Source organism: Echinops telfairi, unplaced genomic scaffold, assembly GCF_000313985.2.
Source record: "Echinops telfairi isolate 266 unplaced genomic scaffold, ASM31398v2 ScPeMD7_2186;HRSCAF=2738, whole genome shotgun sequence".
Taxonomy (NCBI): Eukaryota; Metazoa; Chordata; class Mammalia; order Afrosoricida; family Tenrecidae; genus Echinops; species Echinops telfairi.
Genome location: NW_022106084.1, coordinates 4,519,446 through 4,533,652, shown reverse-complemented (window position 1 = coordinate 4,533,652; position 14,207 = coordinate 4,519,446). Strand labels below are relative to the sequence as shown.

The window sequence follows — 14,207 nt, the reverse complement described above, 5'->3', positions numbered from 1 at the left end:
CCGCCCCGGCGGTCTTTCTCCCGGCTCTCGCTCGCGCGCCCCCAGCCCTCCCTGCCCCCTCGCCTGCCTCCTCCTCCTCTTCCTCCTCCCCTCCTCCCCCTCCCCGTCCTTCCCTCTCCCTCTCCCACCCTCCCGTTGAGCCCTCCCTCGCCTCGGTGACTCCATCAGCTTTTGATTCGGAAGGGCGCTGATTGGCTGGCGGCGATTCAACCCCCGCCGGGCCGCAGCTTTGTCTGAGTTGAAGTGAAGTTGTGCGGATCTCCGACCCGAGTCTGCCATCCCGGCTGTCGCGTCTGCAGCCGCGCCGAGGACCGCGGAGAGGACCGCGCGGCCAAAGCCACCCGGCAGCCTCCCTCCGCGGCCACCCTGCGATCGAGGGCTTCCAACTCGGCCAGAGGGAGCACGCCGAGGGGACAGACAGACAACGCTGCTGCCGGGAGGGGAAAGGAGGCACCATCGCACAAATCCCGGGATTGGACTCCATGCCGATCCTATCTGGACTCGAGACGCGGTGTGTATTAAGCAAAAGTTTGCGAGCTGTTCATTCCGGTGCTATGTTCTTAAGAGACGCGTTCAAGTGGCCTGGACGGAATGTAGCTAGCTGTAAGCGGCCGGAGGAAGTTGAGAGGATTGCTTTGCTGTGTTAACTGGCTGGGGAGGAGAGTGTGGTAAACTGACTGATGCGCCAAATGAATGCTAAGATGCACTTTATGCTTGCGTGTGCACTCTGGATGGTGGTTTTCAGCGGCGGTGTACTGGGCAAGAATTTGAAATACAGGATTTATGAGGAACAGAGCTCTGGATCAGTCATTGCAAGACTATCCGAGGATGTGGCCGATGTTTTATTTAAGCTGCCCAATCCTTCCACTGTTCGGTTTCGAACCATGCAAAGGGGGAAATTTCCTCACCTCAACGTGGATGAAGGTACTGGGGAAATCAGCATAGGGACTGTCATTGACCGGGAAAAACTATGCCAGAAAAACTTGAACTGCTCCATAGAGTTTGATGTGATCACCCTACCCACCGAGCATCTGCAACTGTTCCATATTGAAGTGGAAGTGCTGGATATTAATGACAATTCGCCGCAGTTTTCGAGAGCCCTCATACCTATTGAGATATCTGAGAGTGCAGCGGTTGGCACGCGGATCCCGCTGGATAGTGCCTCCGATCCAGATGTTGGGGAGAATTCCCTCCACACCTACTCCCTCTCTGATAATGATTTCTTCAGTATTGAGGTACGGACCAGGACTGACGGAGCCAAGTATGCAGAACTCATTGTAGTCCGAGAGCTGGATCGGGAGCTGAAGTCCAGCTATGAGCTTCAGCTCACTGCCTCCGACATGGGGGTGCCTCAGAGGTCTGGCTCGTCCATCCTCAAAATAAGCATTTCTGATTCCAATGACAACAGCCCTGCTTTTGAGCAGCAGTCTTATATAATACAACTCTTAGAAAACTCTCCAGTTGGCACTTTGCTCGTCGATCTGAATGCCACGGATCCAGATGAGGGCGCTAATGGGAAAATTGTCTATTCTTTCAGCAGCCATGTGGCTCCCCAAATTATGGAGACTTTCAAAATTGATTCAGAAAGAGGACATTTGACTCTTTTCAAGCAAGTGGATTATGAAATCATCAAGTCGTATGAGATTGATGTTCAGGCTCAAGACTTGGGTCCGAATTCTATCCCGGCTCATTGCAAAATTATAATTGAGGTTGTAGATGTTAATGACAATAAACCTGAAATTGACATCAACCTGATGTCTCCTGACAAAGAAGAAATCTCTTATATTTTTGAAGGGGATCCTATTAACAAGTTTGTTGCTTTGGTCAAGGTTCAGGACAAAGATTCTGGGCTGAATGGAGAAGTACTTTGTAAACTCCATGGGCATGGTCACTTTAAACTTCAGAAGACTTATGAAAACAATTATTTAATCTTGACTAATGCAACGCTGGATAGAGAAAAGAGATCCGAATACAGTTTGACTGTAATTGCCGAGGACAAGGGAACACCCAGTCTCTCTACAGTAAAGCATTTTACTGTTCAAATCAATGATATAAATGACAATCCACCCCACTTCCAGAGAAGCCGTTATGAATTTGTCATTTCTGAGAATAACTTACCGGGAGCATACATCACCACTGTTGCAGCCACAGATCCTGATCAAGGAGAAAATGGGCATGTGACTTATACCATTTTGGAGAGTTTCATCCTGGGCAAGCCCATAACTTCTTATGTAACCATTGACCCATCCAATGGAGCCATCTATGCCCTCCAAAGCTTTGATCACGAGGAAGTGAATCAGCTCTCTTTTGTGGTTGAAGCAAGAGATGGAGGGAGTCCAAAGCAACTTGTAAGCAACACCACAGTTGTGGTCACCATCATTGATGAAAATGACAATGCCCCCTTGGTTATAGAACCTGTGCTACGTAATCACACTGCAGAGATCTCCATCCCCAAAGGGGCAGAAAGTGGCTCTCATGTCACAAGGATACGGGCAATTGACAGAGATTCGGGTCTAAATGCTGAACTCAGCTGTTTCATAGTATCAGGAAATGAGGAGGATATCTTTGTAATTGATCCACGATCATGTGACATCCATTCCAACGTGAGCATGGACTCCATCCCTTATACAGAATGGGAACTTGCAGTGATCATCCAGGACAAAGGCAGTCCTCAGCTGCATACCAAAGTCCTCCTAAAGTGCATGATCGTCGAGTATGCGGAGTCGGTGACAAGTACAGCAATGACCTCAGTAAGCCAGGCGTCTTTGGATGTCTCCATGATTATCATTATTTCTCTAGGAGCAATCTGTGCAGTACTGTTGGTTATCATGGTGCTGTTTGCCACCAGGTGTAACCGGGAAAAGAAAGACACTAGATCCTACAATTGCAGGGTTGCAGAATCAACTTATCAGCATCACCCCAAAAGGCCGTCCAGGCAGATTCACAAAGGTGACATTACATTGGTACCTACAGTAAATGGGACACTCCCTATCAGGTCTCATCACAGAGCGTCTCCATCTTCATCTCCTACCCTAGAGAGAGGGCAAATGGGCAGTCACAACAGCCACCAGTCCCTCAATAGTTTGGTGACAATCTCATCAAACCACGTGCCAGAGAATTTCTCATTGGAACTCACCCATGCCACCCCTGCTGTTGAGGTAAGATCATAACTGCATCAGTTCACTAACAAAATCAGCTCTTAATGCTTAGAAAATATGTGTGTGTTAGATAAAGATTGTCATATGTAGGTAGCATTACAAGGAGCATAGAAAAAGAAATATGATGCAAACTGTGTGTTTGCAGCAAGTAGAGATGAGGGGCTTCAAAAAGGCCCAGGAAAAATTCCATTATCTTTCCATTCCATTCTTTTCCATAGACTTTTTGAAACCCCTTTGTACACAGCATACTGTTTTCAGGTTTTCTTAAGTAATTCACTTGCATGTCCCATGCATACCATAGAAAAATAAAAGGTTCAAATGGGGATCCAAAGGGAATCTGTAATCAGCATCCACTTACATCTCAGGTGAAGTTCGTGTACACCAAACAAGCAAAGGGGCTGGCTGTATTCTCATAGTTATGATTTCTACTGAAGGATTTTTACACACACAAGAAAAGGCCTCCAGGACCCCATCTTAGTGCATGTTACAGCTGTTCCAATGTTGAAAAATTTCTGATACTGTTTTACATGCATGTTATATCAAACAGCATATTTGATGCATCCTCATAATTATCACTTTAAAGTCAACTGCCAAATAGAGGAAACCCATCAGTGGTTAAAAAGAGAGAGAGAGAGAGAGACAGAGAGAGAATCCTTTTTTCAAAAGAGTCAGTTGTATTAGCTCATGCAATTCTCTCAAGTTTCATACTCTCTTGTTTTATGAGGATTGAGTTAATTATCTGGTACTTTCAAGCATGCGCCCTCATGGGATATATGCCAGCTCCATTTGGTGACGATCTACTTTGCCACAGACTAGCATATGCCAGTCCTTACGACAACTGGTTCGACTGTGTAGAACAAAATGAAAGTGTCTGTTTCTCTCTGCCTGAAGCTTGTGAGGTTTGAAGGCTTGTTCCCAGGAATCAGAATCATGTCTCTGGTTTCCCGCAGGTCTCCCAGCTTCTTTCCATGCTTCACCAGGGCCAATATCAGCCGCGGCCGAGCTTTCGAGGAAACAAATACTCCAGGAGCTACAGGTATGGCTTATTCTGGTGTGGACGATTACATCTGAAATAACATGAATGGTGACGAGTGCAAGCGCTGTCCGATTTACCTTTCTAGGTATGCCCTTCAAGACATGGACAAATTTAGCTTAAAAGACAGTGGCCGTGGTGACAGCGAAGCAGGAGACAGTGATTATGATTTGGGGCGAGATTCTCCTATAGACAGACTTCTGGGTGAAGGATTCAGCGACCTCTTCCTCACAGATGGGAGAATTCCAGCAGGTAAGAGAGGCGTGACTCACATCTATTTATCTTTCAATAAGACTGCATCAAGGAAGTGAATGTTTTTTTTGTCTCCTTATCTTTTTCCTTGTCATCTGCACAGAAGTATTTGTCATTTGGGCACTATTAGCAACAACCATAAACTGATATGCAGAACATCACATTCTTCCAGCTCACACGAAGCAGTCCTTGGACAAGGAGTAAGCCTGAGAGCTCGAGGAGGAAAGATGGAGAGAGAAGGGAAAGCCCCTCCCCTCCCCTCTCCTTTCAATGGAATACTTCCATAGAGCACTGAGCAACTCTCCCAAAGATTACTGGGTGGTGGCTTTTGTTCCAACCACTTGTTTTGGTGCACGGTGGTGAACTGCACTATAATTTGGAGGACACATTTCCTGAGATGGAAATCCACTCACAAAATTAGAGATTAAAATACACAAGACACAGTGCACTTTAGGCACTAAAAATAGGAGAAAAATGCAGCTTTGTAGGGGGTAAACAGAGAAGGACTTTTTTTTTTTTCACATTTCATTTTACAGCTGTTCTATAGTGGAAAAGGAGCAAGATCTCAGGAGGAAAATTTACAAAGTACACAGCTATATGGCAGAGATTGTAGCAAACTTGGAACCATGTTTTCCTTAAAGTCTTTTCTCTCTAATTATGCAATAGAACCTTGGTAAATACTGAATGCCTGAGTGTAGCATCCCTGTTACTACAGGGTTACTGAGCATTACATCGACCCCCATGGACACACAGGAGTACCTTGGCTACTAAAAAGTTTTCATTTCCACCAAATACTGGTCAAATGAGGAAAAGAACTATGAATGCCACTATATGACTTGCCCAAGTTCCATAAAGTACTTGTTTTCTAAGTACAGAGAAGAGATGCTTATGCAATAGACATGACAGGCCCTCTACAATGCAAGGTAATTCAAGAGGAATCAATACATAGTAACACTAACTCTTGTAAAGTGTAGACGTGGCAATGGCCATGACAGCAGCAGTTTTAGTTACAGTAGTAGCCATAGCACTAGTGTTCATCAGCAAGTCCAGAGTGCTTACACTGGGCTTGGGCTCATGCTGAGTTCTCTACCTACATTGCCTGAGTGTCCGCTGACATGTGGCACTTTGTACATGGTAGAGCTATGATCTGAACTAGTACCCGAACTCTTAAATATCCGTTTATAGAGTTATGAAATAACAAGTTTGATTACTTAAAAGTAAGTTGAATGACGTATCTGTTGTTATAATCTAAAGGCTTGTGGTCACCCTAGAAGCCTTGACGGCATCGTCGTTACAAGTTGCACTATGATCCGCGCGGTCGGGTGTTCGGAACCACCTGTAGCTCCATGGGAGAATGACAGGGTTTTCTATTCCCTTCAACAGTTCTAGTGTCAGAAACCCATCGATGTCATTATGAATCAGCATTGACTGATGGCATTGAACTGGTTTTGTTTTAATTTTTTGCATTTTTGGTAGAGTTACTCTGTAGCTAGGCATTTATTTATTTAATTATGTTATTACAATAATAAATAATGCATATTGGATAGGGAACTATTTAGGAAGGACCTGCATGGCAGTAAGAACTAAAATATAAATGAGAAGCTATCCTTGTGTATTTGCGTGCACGATTTCTCTCTTTTAATTTCTTAGATGACTCGTTAAAGAGAAATCTCTTTAATGGGATATGTATTCAATATGATCTACATTTTATCAGTCAGCTTGCTCTACTAGATCTTCCTGCTCCTACATTTGTATGGAGGAGCTAACTAGTATATGTGATTCTATGAGGGAAACATTTATCTTGAATATTGATCTCTCTATTCAGTAACACAATTTCTTAAATTATGTTATTTTATAAAACAAGAAAGCAAAATCATGTGAATCATTTTTTGCTTCCCTTTCTCCTGAACATGATGGAAAATTTGCCTTAAAAAATATTTTTAAATGTATGAAGTCCATTCATTGAAATTTTAATCCATTAAATATACTTGTACAGAGAATCAGTGTCCCAAATTAGAAAACTTTGCCTTTTATGAGACCAAATGATGCTAACAATCCTTTGTAATTCTCACCGTCCATAATTCTAATAGCAAATCACAAATCTAACTTTTTGAAGATCAAGACTCTTCTTTTACACTTTCCTATAATTTGAAAGCTTCCATAATCAGATATGTTCTCAGTAGAAGTGGTGTCTAACACCTTCTGTAGGAAAATCAGGTCAGAAATAATGATATTAGGGAAATAACAGGTAACCCTCCCCAATCAAAGCTGCCACCGTTGAGTTGATTCCAACTCATAGTGATCCAATAAGACAGTGTGGAAGCCCCGTAGAGTCTCCAAGTCTGTAAATATTTAAAGAAATGGACTTGTACTCTTTATCCCTATGTGTGGCGGGGCATTCTTTTGCCACCAATGTATTGACTGATAGCATATTATATTACAACAAATACATTTTCACACTACAATAGGTATTTTTCACACTCACTATCTGCCTCCACATGGGGTATAGTGGGGCTATTACAAAGGCATAAGGCACCAGGAAATCACCAGCAATTCATCACATATTTTGCACATTATTTAGAAGCACTACTTCTCTGACACAGACTGAACTGTTTATATTGCACATCTGTGGTGTTGACCACCAAAGTTGACTCATAGTGACTGTCATGTGTATCAAAATAGAATGGTCTTCCTTAATGTTTTCAAAGGGTAATTATTTTTGGAGTAGTGCATCATATCTTTCTCTTCATGTACCTCTCCTTGGACTTGAACCTCCAACATTTCACTTAGCAGCTGAGCGTATCGATGGTTTGTACCACCTAGGGATGTCCAACCTTTAAGTATGCTCATTCTGAGGAACATTACTTTTACACATGTTCTCAGTTATCATTAGCCCTGACAACTTATGTAGGCACATTGAAGAATAAAACTTGCACTACATAATCTTATATTCCCAGGAAATATCTTAAGTAGAGAAAAAAATGTTAGTCCACACAAATGTCATTAACAGAAATCAGAGTTTCCTAAAATGTGCATATTTTTAGGACATACAGCACTATTCCAACTGATTTTCTGCATAGTCTGAAGTTAAATATAGATTAGGCTGTGTTGCATTGCCTGCCAGCAGGGTCATTTGTGGTCATTGATTCTATTAATTCCCACACAAATATGTTGCCTTCTAAGCAAGAAAATCAGTGTTCATTTTCATCTGTTGGCTTATGTTTGTCAACATAGTTCCTTCATTACTCATTCAACTCTGAACTACAATGCTACACACATGCCAGGAAAATTGTTTATTTTGAAAAGTGTTCCTTGCCCCAAGGTGATTCATAACAACTTTTTATTTGTTTCTTATGAGAATGCTTTTCATCAATTGAGGCCATTTTACATTTTATTGATCTACATCTGTTAAGACTCACTTCAAACATTCCTTTTAAAATCTGTTTCCTCGGTTCTCATTGGCACTTTTCTTTCTCCTACGGTTGCCTCTCCCTAACGCCCTCCACAGATATTGTGTCCCGTCTCCTTCTCAAGAAACTTTTACAAAATGTCCTGATTTAGATTTTCGGACTCAAAATCATGAAGTGGCCTTTGTCGGTCCAACAACAACAAATTAAATGACTTTGGCATTCAGTAGCGAGTGAAATACACTCCTAGTTTATTAAATCTCAACTTTTGTATCTTCTGCTGTAGGCAGTGACAGCTCTTCCTGGAATGAGCCAAGCCTTTGCTCATGCTACCCTTTCTCTGTCTAAAACTGGCTTCCTTTTCACGTATCAGCTCTCAAGCTTGGTTCCATGCTTCTTCTTTGGCTACTTGAGCCCCCACCATGACTCTTTATCTTTGAAATGCCCTCAGCACCAGATACCTTGGAACTTTAATTGACCATTTATGAACTCATTTGTTACACTGGCCTCTGAAAACCCAAACCAAATTCCCTGGCATTCTGTTGATTCTGACCCTATATCATCCATTAGAATTGTTCCTTGGGTTTCTGAGGCTGTACATTTTTATACAATCAGTCGGCCTCATCTTTCTTCCATGGAAAGACTGTTGGGTTCAAATGACTGACCTTTCTGCTGGTCGTCCACAGCTTACCCCTCTGTGCCAGAAGGACATCTTACTTCCCTCTGAACTAAATCTTAAATCACTTAAGTTCCCAGGATCATCACAGAAAATCTTTTGTGATGGTGGGTTCTTAATAGATCATTGCTCATTCACCCCAATTGCCAACAACTTGATGGAGACGATGTCAATTGTCCTAGAGTCCATTCGAACTCATGGCCACCCATATGGTGTAGAAAGAAGGGATCAGTAACGTTTGTTGGCTGTAATCTGTATGGAAACGATTACATTACTGGTGGGTTTAAATCACTCATTTGTAGGTTAGTAGTTCAATGCAAACTATGCCATTTGATGACCTGGTTGACGCTAAGGTTATGTTTTTTTTGACTTTGTATAGTTGATGTTTTGTTGTCTGCCTTACCTGTAAAGTATTGTACAGTGACAGAATTATATAGTCACATAGTAGCAAATAAGAGTCATTTCTCTATTATCATATCCTAGAGAAAATACCCACCTTCAAAGCTTTCAAAGAAGCTACAATAACATTAGCCACTTGCACTGTTTGGCCACAGGCTCTGATCCCTCAGAGACTGCGTGGAAGCACTGCAGACCTGAGTTAACATAGGGACTGAAATGTACTCAGATGGTTGAATATTGAGCAGCAGGTTAAAAAATAGCCATGGAATTTAGAGGAATATCTTCTTCTGTGCCACTACGTTTCCTTACTGTCACTTTGTTGCTTTCACCGTCCTTTTCCCAGCTTTTCCTTTCTCCATCACTGTTTCATTTTTCATTCAAAGTTAGCTTCTCGTGTTAACTTGAATGCTCTGTATTTTTCATTGTGATGAGAGTGTAAACTAATATTTTGTTTTATAAATTCCTTGGACCAAAATTACATTTTTGAGCAGGAACTGTCTGTTAAAGTCACACTGACTGTACTGTTGCTTTTATGATCATTATATTTAGGTCTTTAGGAATGTTTATCATACTCAGGATTACTAGAACTGCAGGCTTATATCCTCCTTTTCTTTTACCACCCGACTTTAAAATAAAACTAAGCCACCATGCACAGAATTTCATCAGGAGTCTAAAACCACAAAAGCACCACCCCACCCCCATGCCCCCAAAAAGAAGACCAGTTGTCATCAATCCTGCTTCCTTCAGACAGGATGTGAGTAAGACAGCAGACGGGCCTCTTTTCCAATTTCAGAAACCCAGGAAAGGAGGACCAAAGAATTCATTGTAACTGATAGCTATTTCAGTGATTAAAAGGAAACAAACAAACAAACCCTAATTGCTATTAAGGTATTCCAATTACTTTCAACTCCCCGGGACATAATAAGGAAGAATAATTGGTAAATATTTTCTAAGTAGTAGTGATGTCTCATCTCAAATCAGCACATCTGAAAGTGTTTTCATTCTTAACATGATACATGTTTACTTCATTGTTCTTCATAGAATTCCACAATGACAGTGATCCGCACATGTTTGTGTTGTACATGACTTCCCATTTCTAGGCTTCCTAGATGTCAAACACTTTAAATGTTACTGAAAATGGTTTTTGCTCAAATGACTCTCTTCAATTGTGGGAAATGAGATCCACAATTGAGTATACATAAGAACGGAATTATCTCTAAGGGTCAATCCAGAAAAGGCAATGACTTCTATCATTTTAAACAAAAATCACTTTTCTCTCCTTTTCTGACAGTCCATGCTAATGCCCTTAGTTTTTATTTAGAAAATATACAATGAGTATCTGTTCTATGCAGGTAGGTTACAAAGTGCTGGAGATACAGCAATAAACACAGTGGACAACTTGATTCCTGGGGAAAGGAAGTTGACACTCTCCAGGGTCATTAATTAATTGTTTAAGTAATCATTTGGGGTGGAGGGCAGTGGTGCAGGGTAGAATCTTTCAGAACTAGCAGACACCCAGAATTAGCTCTGCATTTGAATGTGTTGCTTATCTCAATCCAGTTTGCTTTCAATCTAAGTGAATGACTCTGCATTTTCTACATTATGAGCTGACCCTTAAATGAAATCAGGATATTCATGACAGCTCTTACTGAAAGAGATAGATGATTTGTGGAGTATACATTTTTACATTTCCTGGATATTGGCAAATTTAGAGTTGGTTTTTGTTTTCCTCTTACCTTTTCTTCCTTCATCATATTGTCTGTTTTATGAGTGTGACTATTCAAAATCCAAGAATGCACCATCACGTCTGTAAAATTCACCAAAAGAGTTTTCATGTGCTTCATCTTCTGGTGAATGTTTCTGAGTATTTAAATATAAATATATTTCAAACCTGTAAATGCAAACCTCTTAACAGGGTCAGTGCAGTCACCCAATATCCTTAGTTCAGGATTCTTAGAAGTCTTATTTCTGTATTTTAAATAAAAAACAAACAAATACCTAGAGAACTTTGAAGAGCTGGAGCCCTGGTAGCATGGCGGGCTACAGGTGCTGGGCTGCTCCCTGCAAGGTCAGCAGTTCAAAGCTGCCAGGCCCTTCAGAAGAGAATGGTGAGGGCTTCCACTCCTGTAAAGAGTTATGGTCTTCGACCCCTGCAGGGGCTGTTCTCCTCTGCCGGAGAGGATCTCTAAGAGTGGGCTGTGAGTTGAGACCTTTTAGAATTTTAGTAATTATAATCACCTAATAGTTGATTGCATTTTCAATGTTTCTGTTAAAATAAAGTGGTACTGATAGATTTCTAGACTGAAAAAGTTACTCAAAGATATTATTATCCAAGGGTTGCCTGATTAAATCCTAAATAATGGGTTTCACCTCCTAGCACATTTTAAAAAATAGTTTTGTTCTGTATTTATTTCATCATCCATACTCTAGTTCTTTTTCTATTCTTCTCATGTATAAATTATCAATCCATTTCTCTTGACTCAAGTAGCAATTCTGAGACTCCTGAGAAGAAGGTGAGTTGTTAACAGCTATCCTAATTCTATAAACAAAGGGTGGGGGCGGGGAGAGCGAGTAGAAATAACTTGTGGAGTTGCATAAAATCGGCATCCAAATGAACTCTTATTGTTACCTATCTCATATGCCTAGCAATGGAATCAAATCCGATCATGTTTTCAACCTCTCTCCATGTACATTGTTAAAAAGGAAGATTGCGTTTGTCCCCCTTAATGTTGCTCTCTGTTAAGTCTGATCACGAGTCTCCGTTGCCTTTCTTGACTGCAGCTATGAGGCTTTGCACGGAGGAGTGCAGAGTCCTGGGACACTCGGACCAGTGCTGGATGCCGCCTCTGCCCTCGCCCTCTTCCGATTACAGGAGTAACATGTTCATTCCGGGGGAAGAATTCCCAGCCCAACCCCAGCACTCCCACCCGCATCAAAGTCTGGAGGATGATATCCAGCCTGCAGATGCCGGCGAGAAAAAGAAGAGTTTTTCGACCTTCGGGAAGGACTCCCCAAACGACGAGGACACTGGGGATAGCGGCACCTCCTCTCTGCTCTCGGAAATGAGCACCGTGTTCCAGCGCCTCCTGCCCCCTTCCCTGGACACCTACGCCGAGAGCAGTGAGGGGGACCGGTCCAACTCACTGGAACGCCGGAAGGCGCCCTTGGCCGCCAAAACCATGGGCTACCCACAAGGGGTCGCTGCCTGGGCAGCCACTACACACTTTCAAAATCCCACCAACAGCTCTGGACCGGCCCTGGGCCCGCACTCCAGTGTGCAGCCTTCGTCCAAGTGGCTGCCGGCCATGGAGGAAATTCCTGAGAACTACGAGGAAGATGACTTTGACAATGTGCTCAACCACCTCAACGATGGGCAGCATGAACTCATGGATGCCAGCGAGCTAGTGGCCGAGATTAACAAACTGCTCCAAGATGTCCGCCAGAGCTAGAAGAGGTTTTTTTTGCGAAGTGTTTTCGTTTCCATCTTGATGGAAAAAGAGGGAACAGAATAAACCCTGCGAGAACTGGCCTTGCCAAATAGTTGCATTTATCAAAAAATGTGTCTGTGTATATTGACTATTAAATACTGTATTTTCGTATGTACACAATGCAAGTGTGATTATTTTAATCTGTATTTTAAAAATACATTTGTACCTTATATTTATGTGTAATTTAACAGACAAATTTTATTTTTTTACTCTCATGACAAACATGTCTTTCCTATTCATTTAGAAAGTAGACACTGTTTAAATATCATATGCTATTCAACCACAAAGTATTAAGGCACTGCTTCGTTTAGTTATGCTGGGGGAGTAAATATTAGCTTGTAGTAACAACCCCACGAAAGCATTGTACAATTCTTAGTTCCAGTAAGTGATCCCATATTTTTTTATACTTTTAAAGTAAGTACCATTGAAAAATGTTACATTTTTTTTTAATTATTATTTTCTGGTTTTTTGCTAGTTCAGATGTTTATCACTTACAAGCAAAATTGCCACGAGTGACATTTTGTTTCAGGAATGGGAAATACCTTAAAAGATATTTATGAGATGAGTTTTTAAAATATGTTTCACACACAGTGATGGGAACAGAAGTAGAGTTGGTTTCCAAATGCCCAGCTCCCTACTCTTGCCAGCATCTTAAACTGGACTGTCCTTGAGAAAGTCCAGTGTATGAGGGATTTGATTTTGACTGTCCCCTAAGTATTCCTATTGATTTACAATCAAGGTGAACAAATCCCACTCCATCTTTGTAATCTGAGAGGGATCCAATGAAAATAGGGTCTGCCCTTTAACCTTTTCATGACCCTTGGGACTTATGATTTTACATCAGTATATGCTACCTCTCAATTTTCTTGGGAAGTGACAGGCAGCCTTTGGGAGGGTGTGTGCCTATAACTGTTTGAAACCGAACAAGCAGGCATTTATCTCTGGTTTGTACAGGGTATTGCTTGAGGAGTCTGAATTTTCAGTACGACAAGTAAAAATTTGGACAATTTTTATTTGAGACCCCTGTCCTTATAGGTTCTAGGAGAGTTATAGGGCAGACTGAAAAAAAATGTCCCTCAAGACTTTAAAGGATGAGGCAAGAAAAATAGCAGCACTACTTATCAAAAAACTCAGACACACTCAGCAATTCAATATGCTTCTGCTACTAAAAACACATGGTATCAATAAAAAATCCAAAGGAGGTAAATAATTGGGTCCTTAAAGGGTTAAAAGGATGGCAGTATATGTTCTAATAATGTAAAGTATTGATGGTTAGGTCACGGACCTCTAAAGCTAGGAACGTACTTGATTTTACCTAAAAACGTTCTATTTAAATCTCTTTTGCTTTCACAATGCTTAAAGAATTTTGGCTTGATTTTTTTTTAACCTGTTAACTCTTCACTTTCGTATTTTGTATGCAATGCATGATTGAATATTTTTGTTTTATTTTTAGTATACGAACATTTATAAAAAACATATTTTAATTGAAATTTTGTTTTTCTTTGTTGTATGATAAATGAAAACTTATTTATTGTTGTTATCTCTGTGTGTGGAATGCCTTGGTAAGGGAGTTGTTATTATGACTGCTATCATAATGACCAAGCTTCTTTAATGTTATTTCTATGAATACACTATCTTGATTGTACTATCCAGAAAATTTTACTGTGGATGAAAATTTTAAAAAAATAATAAAATAAAAACGAATTTAAAGAATTGACCATAATTCAGAGTCCTGTTCACCACATGGGTGTTCAAAAATTGTCTATGTAGAGAGAATAATCCAGTTTTATGTGT

General features: G+C 41.1%; 1 protein-coding gene across 1 annotated transcript; it reads left to right on the top strand.

The window, feature by feature from the left end:
- Nucleotides 1-402: 402 nt before the first annotated feature.
- Nucleotides 403-13,882, top strand: PCDH18 (protocadherin 18). Its single transcript, XM_004712127.2, has 4 exons — nucleotides 403-3,158; nucleotides 4,109-4,194; nucleotides 4,280-4,443; nucleotides 11,707-13,882. The coding sequence occupies exons 1-4, from the start codon at nucleotides 681-683 to the stop codon at nucleotides 12,372-12,374; spliced, it is 3,396 nt and encodes a 1,131-aa protein (XP_004712184.1). The 5' UTR covers nucleotides 403-680; the 3' UTR covers nucleotides 12,375-13,882.
- The last annotated feature ends 325 nt before the right edge of the window (nucleotides 13,883-14,207 follow it).